This window comes from Spodoptera frugiperda, chromosome 29 (assembly GCF_023101765.2).
Source record: "Spodoptera frugiperda isolate SF20-4 chromosome 29, AGI-APGP_CSIRO_Sfru_2.0, whole genome shotgun sequence".
NCBI lineage: Eukaryota > Metazoa > Arthropoda > Insecta > Lepidoptera > Noctuidae > Spodoptera > Spodoptera frugiperda.
This window is the reverse complement of record NC_064240.1, coordinates 459,936-470,439: the sequence shown is the minus strand read 5'-3', so window position 1 is coordinate 470,439 and position 10,504 is coordinate 459,936. Positions and strand designations below refer to the sequence as shown.

Here is a 10,504-nt window from a genome sequence, read left to right as displayed (position 1 = left end):
ACATTATTAATCCTAATGATTCCTGATCTTTATACGGCTGTCAGTAATTTATATATAGGAAGCAAATCTTCAACTGTTCATGCACAAAAACTGCAAATACCACATTACGAGTCATTAGTACTGTTTATTTGTGTTTCACACAATAACGCACAATGGGTTAATAACCGCATTATATTGTAAGTGCTATTCAAGTATTGTGGCCTAAGTTTTTTCTAGTATCTAGTGTTTAATTGAATACTTCAATTATTTGGCAATGAATGTCCGGATGTATATTATGCAGTTTAATCGATTTTTTATTTAAATGTTAATCGATTTTTTTTTAGTGTTATTATATATTCTATTGTCTGTGGACCGCCTAGTGGGTTATCGGGACTCCGGCTTGGAAAGCAAGAGTCGGAACGGGGGTTTTTAATGAGTAAAAGTCTGACACTCCACCTCGACTCACCTAAGGCGGGAAGCAGTCATTGGATGAAACAATGAAATAATGATTTTATTTTCGTAAATAGCCTACAAAAGCCTACATTTACACGTCAAAATTGTTATAAAAATTAATCTAGGTGAGGTCGGTCCAAATCTAGAGGATATTACATCCTCAAAAAGACACCGTTATTATCAATAACCAATTCCTTTGCGTGAGAAAAGCTGAAGAGCTTTTTATGCTGGACAAAGTGTATTGTACAGTTATAAGCCCATCTGACTATAATTAGAAATATTTCATTATCAGAACAATAGGCTGCTTCTCATAAATGAAGTCATAAAATATCCTGCCTGCTAATGAAGGCACGACTCTACTGTTTTTGGTACCCATAACGATCCGAAACATGGAATTCTATGGGAATGGCGTAATGTAAGGCTTCTTAACTTCGAATTTGGTAATGACGTAAATATTTGAGATATTGATTGTGCCTTTCACATAGCTGATAGTACTGCTGATCTTAAAGGTCTTGGATTCTGTTACGAGTACAGGTTTTAAGTCATTGAGGACTTTTGTTACTAGGAATACTGTGTTTTGTAGTAGGCTGGTCCCTTTTATGGTTCTAAAAGCATGCTACCATACCAGCGTCATTCACCCTTCAAACCTAAAAAAAAATAGACATCAAGTTACGAGTCCTTCAAAGAGGACAATTTGCATACCCTACTAAATTGAATCATACATTTTGATAGGAATAAACATTATCTAGCCTATTCTATTACGTAAGGTGCACACACAATTACACCACGGTAATATTTCTCACGGCCTTGAATCTTGTTCCTTAGTCATAACTGCCATCCGTTGAAAGCTGCAAGTGGAGATGAATCAACAGTATTGTCGCAAGCAGATGACTGCGCGGTGTCGGTGTCACACCTGTACTCAAACTCAGAGGGATTGTCAACCTTCTGGAACTTGAAATAGGGATATTTTTTTAGCAAACCTGTGATTGTAACCTTTTGATATCTTCCGTTTTTTCGACAATGTTTTCTTTAGAAATTTTTGTGTTCGAGTTGGTACTTAAATGGTTTTGTTACTATTGATTAAAAGATTATTCAAAGATCAAATGTTTCGTCAAATTGATCAAATTCCACTTGTTCATCGATTTCGAAATTAAATGATACGAATATGAGAGTCTTCATATGAATGATGCTCAATTAACATTAAGCTCTTTAAACACATCCGTACGAATTTGTAATCGTTATGATCTTTCATGTTCCTCAATTACACAAATGTCCTCTTTAAATCACGAAGACCGTGACATCTATGCCACTGCTACTGTTCGAAAATTATTATTGAACAAGTCTTTCGGGCAATTAACATTTACGAATATACATATTATTCATAAAATATACAACGTGACATATAATGGATTCTATTTCACCAATATGTTACATAGTTTATGGAGGTGTTTCTAAGGTAGTGGTCCTAAGGTTCGTGACCCCTGTCGACGTAAAACCAGTTAACTTGCAATGTGTCGAGTAATGATAAAAAATGTCGGATGTTTACAAGTTTTAATTAGCCTCCGTACTTGTATGAGACGGCCTTTAAGACTTTACTTGTAATTAATTGTTAGCGGGTCATCGGTCGATTTTTTACAACGTCCAATATCAAATTATTATTAATTTTTTCTCACGATCTTTTTGATTTATGTGTGTTTTTCATTAATATAATATATATATATATATACATATGTAAGCCAAAAAAAATTTTGGCTTATTGGTAATACTTTTTTTTATCGAAAATTACGGATTATCACAATTATGGCGATAAGTGGGACACAAGTAAAGTTTGTTTTTCTAATATAAAATGGAGAAAATGTACATTGAACGTTTTAATTATAAAGTATTCGCTATTCCCGCGTTAATATTGATTGTAGCGTATTTTTTTTACCCGACTGCGCCAGAAGGAGGGTTATGTTTTTTTCGAGAGTATGTATGTATGTATGTATGTATGTATGTAGGTATGTATGTATGTATGTATAATTGTTTGGCACGCTCTACAGCCTAAACGGCTTGATGGATTTTGGCTTGAGAGGTGTCGTTGGATTCGTCTTTCCTGTGAGAGTGACACTGGATATATCAAAATAGTAAAAAAAACAGAATGGCGGATTTTTGGCGCCAAATTCGAATATTGCTCACTCTCTAGCCTGAACGACTTGATGGATTTCAGCTTGAGAGGTGTCGTTAGATTCGTATTTACTGTGAGAGTGACACTGGATATATCGAAATAATAAAAAAATAAAATGGCGGATTTTTGGCGCCAAATTCGAATATTGCTCAATCTCTAGCCTAAACGACTCGATGGATTTCAGCTTCCGTTTGATTCATTTTTACTGTGAGAGTGCCACTAGATACCTATAATAACCAAAATATTAAAATAATAAACTAAAAGAAAATTCAATAAAAAAAGGTAATTTAAAAAACTAAAAAACCTGACTGCGTTTCTTCATAATATGAAAATGAAAAAACCCTAAAACAAGAAAGTCATTGTAAAATTTAAGCAGTCGGGACCCATTCTAGAAAACACTTCAAATACAAACAATTCTTGTTTTAGGGTTTTTTCATTTTCATATTATGAAGAAACGCAGTCGGGTTTTTAGTTTTTTAAATTACCTTATTTTTTTTACAAACCCTTAGACTTCCTCGTGAAATTAAATAGTTTTATATGTAAGCGCGTTCAAACAAACAAATTCTATATGTCAGTAGGAAATAAATTGACATAATTATGTTTGGATGCAATCCCTACAACCAGGTTATAGCCAGCCACTGCATAGGTTGGGAGATCATCGTGTGGGTCACTGTGTACATCTCAGTAACTTATAGATCCATCCCAGTAATCAAATGTTTATTTGTACAAGATTCATATTGCATTATAAATGCAACAGTTGTGTGTATTCTTGTTACTCAATCACGTCAAAACGGCTGATGGGATCGGCATGGGGCAAGGTGTCAGGTGCCACGGATACGCGGGCAAAGCCGTGGGCAGAAGCTAGTATTATATAATTTATCATAATAAAAAATACTTAAATGTTAGTATCATAACCCATAATTAAGTTGAGAAAAAACTATAATAATTACATACAAGCTAAGGACATTTTGATTCACAAAATAAGCTTTAGAGATAAGGCATGCTAAAAGAATTTTATTTTCTAAATATTACAATTACCTATATAATGTCATATTATATACATTCATATGTTCTTGAGGTAAGTAGTTATCTATAGATAAAGGTTTATTATTTACACACTGGACTTAAGCTCCTTGACGATGATACAAAAATTCAATTAAGCATTGTGCTTTACTTTAGCACTAAGTAGGTACTATTTAGAACACTTGACCAACAACTTAATAATATAAGTCCAAACACAATATTTGAAAGAGCAGTTATGAAAACAAATTCACGTTATATTTGCGTTTGAGCTGATTGCGTATCGAAGGACCACTCTATACTCTATGGGCCACCACGTGAAGGTTGCGGTTTCTCGTATGAAAGAAACTCAAGATAGAAATACGTGGTGGTATTTAGAAGGGGAGTCTAATCCAACTGAGATATTATTTACAATTAATGAAATGATGTAATACTGGAGATCAAAGTAATTAGGTCTATAACTTGTCCTAAATGATTATGTTATCACTTAAACGAGCGCCATAAAAATATAAAAAGAAGCTCTAGTCACGTATTTTTTAATACTATTTGCTTTTATTTCTTAAAGAGGTAAACATAGGTACACGTATTAAATATACATAATATATCATGTGAACTTTTTGCCAGTTATACTATCTTAGCTTCAGGAGCATATGTAATATTTATGGTGAGCCTATTGATTACATACCGAGGATTAAGTCTAATTATCACTGATGATTTCGGAATCAATACTTACTAAATATTTACTTAGAAATACTTTTCGAATAAAATCAGGAAGGTGTATAAAGAAGAAATTATAAAGAGGTCATGAAAATGCACTATTATATACATTTTTATGCACATAATTACCTTGAATTGGTCCTGATCTATTGAAACAATTGTTAAAAGTAGTAACGAAATATTTTAAAGTATCATTTTATTAATTGTTTACAAAAGCTTTATTTGAATATTTTTTGCCGTAACAATCCCGCCTTATCAGTGACACAAGCGGGCATAATATCATTCTCAATACTGCTGTACATTGTCAAATGATGTAATAAAAGTGTAGTCACCGCCCGAGGCTACTCGCCGTCTCAACAGAATTAAGGAGTAAATGATATGTTGATACAGATGACATTCTTTTGTATTTTTACTTTCTCTAGTCGCCATTTTTTAGGTAAGGTTATCGATCAGACTGCCCAAATGATGTACGTTACCACCTCCACACACCTGTGACGACAACGTGTGCTCGCGCTATCAGTAATTTAAGTGCACCTCGGCTCCTCAGAGGCATCAGTCAGCCGACAACCGTTCTACCACACACAGTCCTAAGACAAACAAAAAAAACCCATCAAAAATGAAATCGGTACGTTTTGGATTTGTAAAATAAAAAAGTTTTAAATTACGAAACGTAAAACTAAAACTACATCTGGTGAAAAGCAATGTTGGATTTTTCCTGACAACGTCTCAGTGAGCCCACCTCCCAGTGACCAGGATATGTTTTAATAGTGTGTCTTCTGCCAACAGTTCATCGTATTCGCCCTCTTCGTCGCCGCCGCCGTCGCCGCTCCCGCCAGCCCCGACGCGTCCGCCACCATCCTCCGCTACGACAGCGACAACATCGGAGTTGAGGGATTCAACTATGCGTAAGTCTCAGATTTATACACAGTCTTCCATTATCTGGCGATCAATATCCGAAACATTCATTATTCGCATTACAAGTGTTGTTCGTTATATTAAATGTGTGTTTGTACCCACAGTGTGGAGACCTCCAACGGTATCCAAGCGCAGGAGCAGGGCCAGCTGAAGAACGCCGGCACTGAGAACGAGGCCATCGAGGTCCGCGGCCAGTTCTCCTACCCCGGCCCCGACGGCGTCGTCTACACCGTCACCTACATCGCCAACGAGAACGGATTCCAGCCCCAGGGCGCTCACCTCCCCGTCGCTCCTTAAGTCAACTTCACTAATTCCAACATCTAGTCCAAAAAATACTCATCCTTAACCCTACTTCCTTCCTTTGTTAATAATAATTATCCACGCCAAGCGATCTGTGATATGATCCTGAACGAATTTGTTAATAAACAATTTATGTTAGTAATTTATCAAATCGTTTTATTACCTATTCTACTGACTATACATTAGAACACAAAACCGAGAAGATACAATTATGTACAAATAGATCAGTCTGCTTGATTGATGTAATTCACTTTCTTCAATAGGCATATGGAACGACAAAGTTTGCATTATTCAAAGCCCATTTAAAAACTGAAGTCATTCTTTGTTTTGCCATTTCTAGACAAAGAAATCGACAATGAATTAATAAATATATTTATAGAAATCCATTTTTAGTAAAATTTTGGATTATGTTGTTTGTAGAATCACATCAATGATTGACATTTTTGGTAATTAAAAAATTAACCTGAGTTTGCAGCACCATATAAATTATTGACATCAGTTTAAGATCAAATAGGAAAACCAGTTAACAAAAGATTAAGTACTGAGAATAATGGACCTGAAGTTGGTGACAATAAGGAGGAATTTCCTAAAGCCTTGACAGCAGGCAGGAATCAGAATGTCAGATGTGTTCGTGAACTTTTGTATCATCTACAAAATTGATTAGTAGTGGTTCAAGGTCTGAGTTTTTTATATATTTTAGAGGATTTATGTGGTTTTACTGAGAAGATAGCGATCCAGGAAGTCTGAGCGTCGTTAATAAAATTGTTACGTGTCACAGCCACAGAGTTACATAAAAAGTCAAGGTCAATGGCTTTTAATGACTAGTCTGAAAGTTGTTTAGGATCTTCCGTACCTAAGGACCGAAATTTATGACTAATGACTAATTAATTAGGTATTGTATTGGTGAGGTTTTGGACCGTATATGTACCTATATTTTTGGTGCTGATAGAGATTGGTATTATTTAAGTATGTTTACTATTTACCTTTTATATTAAAACAGAAGTCACGTCAAGTCGTTGGAACACCTACTTAATAAAAATATTTTCAACTAATGAAATTGCTCATTGCTTACGTCAAATATAGATTTTAATTAAAAACATTGGATGCTTTTACCATTTAGTTTAGCAATTAAAAACCAAATTATGTCAGAAATTAGCAAAATTTTACAATAATTTATTTATTAGTTTCACAAGTTCGTGCATTTTTTAAATAACAGTTGTTTGATTTATTATCAAACTTAATGGAGAACGGTTTTTCACTTTTTTATGAATCGTACGACCAATTAAGCTATTTGTTTTTGTCTTTTAGCTTAAGCCTGAATATTTTTTTTTAAGATGTTTAGGAGAAAAGCTGGAATTGTCCTTAGGTCTAGGAAATTTGGTATGACAGAAGAGAACTTTCACAGAAACTTTTGACCACAACGACTTTTAGTGTGGTTCACACGCTGTTATTCTGGAATTAGTTGTTAACATTATTTGTTGATACATCCTTAACATAGGAAATCCTGGAGATTTCATCAAGTTTTTTAAGAAAATAAGGGAAATACATTGTTTCATATCTTGGTGACACTCCTTCACCATACAGTACAATAGACGTACCTAAATATAGAGGTATATATTAAGTAATTCCTACATTAACAACATAAGTACACATAATGCTAAAGTTACCAATAAAGTAATTTTCATCAGCAATAGGTCGAATTAAGCAACTTACAACATTATGAGCTGCACTTTCAGCGCTAACCGAACACATTATTTACCTTTACCTATCTAGTCTCAGATATATATTACGAAGACATGAGCATTAACAGCTGACATTGTCTGCCGTCTCCTTTACTGGACATATGAACTAGGCTGGTATAAACAACATCGTTTGGGTCGTTTAGCAATCATTCAGTCGCATGAAAATCACATAAACAGATTAGCGTTTATTGAATAAAAAAAATATAAACTTAAGCTTAGTTGTATTTCCGGAGCTGCAGACAACGTAGCGTAGCAGGTGACCGGGGCTCCGGCTCAAAGGAGGAAGGAACGGGGTGGTTTTTAAAGAATCTGACATTCCCTTTTGCCTCATCTAAGGCGGAAGAAGTCATTGCATGATTTTTCTCCTTCAAAAAAAGAAAGGCTTAGTTGTGTTAATTCAACTAACTAGGGTTAAGGACCAGGATTGGAGAGAGTAGGGGGCAGTGACAAATATATTACTCTACTGTCACCATACACTACAAAAGAAAACCTTATCATTTAATATAGAAAATGAATATAAGTATTATTTAAAGTCCAAGTAATTTTCTCGAGGCTTTGAAGACGAATTCTACAAATTGTTTCGTTGAAATACTCCAATAATATGATGACGGCCAATCATTGTGCTCGGTACCGAACGTCGGTACTTATAGGCAGACGTTAACCTATGATCCACGGTGCACTTAGTTAATATTCCAGTAATCAGCAAGAATGTACGGATTGTTACGAGTTCACTGTTAGGTGAGAATTTATATTTTGTATTTTATTTCACCAGCTCATTAGTCAAGTAAGTATTCGCTAGTGTTGCCGAGTAAAAAGTCTCGAGTTCGATTACCGTATGGGATATGTGTATTTGATGTTGATGTTATATTGCTAAATTGTACAATTTAAAAGTTTCAGACATATTCATGTGATGTTCGTGTAAGCTACTTCTGGTCAATATAAATATAATATTCGGTACAAGATCATGAAGAGTAATGTTTTGTGACTTACAATGAAACAATGTATGATCAATATAGGGGGACTATAAATAAAGGTATATGTGTGATTATTCGATATTCACGATTAATGTGCTGGGAGTCGAAAAGTGGTCCTTTATCACAGCCTACCCATCAAACCTTGGGATGCTGGTATTTTATTGCGGTTGCGTAACATTACTGAATATGATGGACACAACCTTTCTGTTTCCGTGTTTGAATAATTTACTTATGATAAGAATGTAGACATTTTTATAATTAAAGAATGGTAGAATGTAGGTTTCTTGCCTCAAAAAAGGTAAGTATTTTATTGGCAATCGTATGAGAGTTTTAGCAATTATCCCTTTCAAGAAAGGAACCATAGTTCACTATCTATATAGAGCTGAGAAGAAACTTCGGAAAAGCTCAGGTGCTGCCATCGCTTTACAAGTTCAGGTATAAATATGTGAGTTTTTTCCAAGTTTTTTGAGGGACGTACAAGGATTCGATAAACGAAAGCCCTAATGAAGTAGCAAAACTATTTATAAAATCATTATAAGTACATTAACAGAAGACAAGAAAGCTTAAACAACAATCACAGTCAGTTATTTTCAGTATAAAAATTGAATACAACTCTGTATAACGGATGTTGATATAAAATAATATAAATGATGAATACCACCAGAGTTATGTAGGTCAGCCACATGATATCAATTGGAAGCATCTAAACAAGCCGGACATGTCACTAAGAACCTTTAACTCCACGACCATCGGTGGCCGAAGACGATTCTAAGTTCAAATGTCAAAGCGCGTCCTTGCCGCCGCGCAACGATGCGCCAGCCAGTATAAATAGCAAGACCGACAACACAGAGGCATCAGTCGCTCGATTGCCTTTCAATCACAAACAGTCCCAGGACAAATCAAAAACCCTTCAAAAATGAAATCGGTACGTTTGGATTTGTAAAATTAATAGATTTGGATTACGAAACGTAAAACTTAAATCTGGTGAAAAATAGCATTGGATCCTCCCTGATTAAATCTCAGTGAGCCCACCTCCCAGTGACCAGGATATGTTTTAATAGTGTGTCTTCTGCCAACAGTTCATCGTATTCGCCCTCTTCGTCGCCGCCGCCGTCGCCGCTCCCGCCAGCCCCGACGCGTCCGCCACCATCCTCCGCTACGACAGCGACAACATCGGAGTTGAGGGATTCAACTATGCGTAAGTCTCACTTTTATACACAGTCTTCCATTATCTGGCGATCAATATCCGAAACATTCATTATTCGCATTACAAGTATTGTTCGTTATATTAAATGTGTGTTTGTACCCACAGTGTGGAGACCTCCAACGGTATCCAAGCGCAGGAGCAGGGCCAGCTGAAGAACGCCGGCACTGAGAACGAGGCCATCGAGGTCCGCGGCCAGTTCTCCTACCCCGGCCCCGACGGCGTCGTCTACACCGTCACCTACATCGCCAACGAGAACGGATTCCAGCCCCAGGGCGCTCACCTCCCCGTCGCTCCTTAAGTCAACTTCACTAATTCCAACATCTAGTCCAAAAAATACTCATCCTTAACCCTACTTCCTTCCTTTGTTAATAATAATTATCCACGCCAAGCGATCTGTGATATGATCCTGAACGAATTTGTTAATAAACAATTTATGTTAGTAATTTATCAAATCGTTTTATTACCTATTCTACGCAATACGCTTTACAATAAAGCAAAATAACCAAAAATATTTCCACTGAAGTTACGAAATATTTCAAAAGCTTGAAGGATTGACTAATATTTTGAAATAAAATAATCCTCCGACATGCTATTAAAAAATACACGATAAATATGTATGCATTTGATGACTAAACATTTATCTAAGGAGCCCCAAAAAAAATTTGAATTTCTAGTGCCAATACTAAATAAAATGAATTTGAAGTATTTTAAGTTAACTGCAAACAGAACTTAATTTTCAAAAGCAACATAGTTATTAATAGGTAATTGAATGCAAAGGGATCCAAATGATACCATCCAATCATAATGTGTCATTTTACGAGCTACACAGCCTTCGACACACGACGGTTGATATTCTTCTGCTAATGCGAGTAGTAACTACACAAGTAACTATCCTTGGAAACCTAAACTCAGTATGTTTAGTTAAATAAAGCAAGTATGTACCAATGTGTTACTTATAAGGTTTTATTGGTCTTTAACAAGCTAACGGGTGTTAACCTTAAAAGTTATTCTGTTAGTCAGTTAATCGCGT

At 35.5% G+C, this 10,504-nt stretch overlaps 2 protein-coding genes across 3 annotated transcripts; both read left to right on the top strand.

Annotated features, from left to right (window-relative positions):
* The first annotated feature begins 4,810 nt into the window (after window positions 1-4,810).
* LOC118268278 (flexible cuticle protein 12-like) lies at window positions 4,811-5,702 on the top strand. Its single transcript, XM_035582695.2, has 3 exons — window positions 4,811-4,961; window positions 5,123-5,241; window positions 5,356-5,702. Exons 1-3 carry the CDS (start codon window positions 4,953-4,955, stop codon window positions 5,546-5,548), a joined length of 321 nt encoding a protein of 106 aa, XP_035438588.2. The 5' UTR covers window positions 4,811-4,952; the 3' UTR covers window positions 5,549-5,702.
* On the top strand, window positions 4,811-9,926 carry LOC118268277 (flexible cuticle protein 12). Of its 2 annotated transcripts, none has more exons than XM_050706225.1 (3): window positions 4,811-4,961; window positions 9,347-9,465; window positions 9,580-9,926. In XM_050706225.1, exons 1-3 carry the CDS (start codon window positions 4,953-4,955, stop codon window positions 9,770-9,772), a joined length of 321 nt encoding a protein of 106 aa, XP_050562182.1. In that variant the 5' UTR covers window positions 4,811-4,952; the 3' UTR covers window positions 9,773-9,926. The 2 variants fall into 2 exon arrangements, with proteins under 2 accessions (XP_050562182.1, XP_035438587.2); XM_035582694.2 differs by lacking the exon at window positions 4,811-4,961 and adding an exon at window positions 9,026-9,192.
* Window positions 9,927-10,504: the final 578 nt, after the last annotated feature.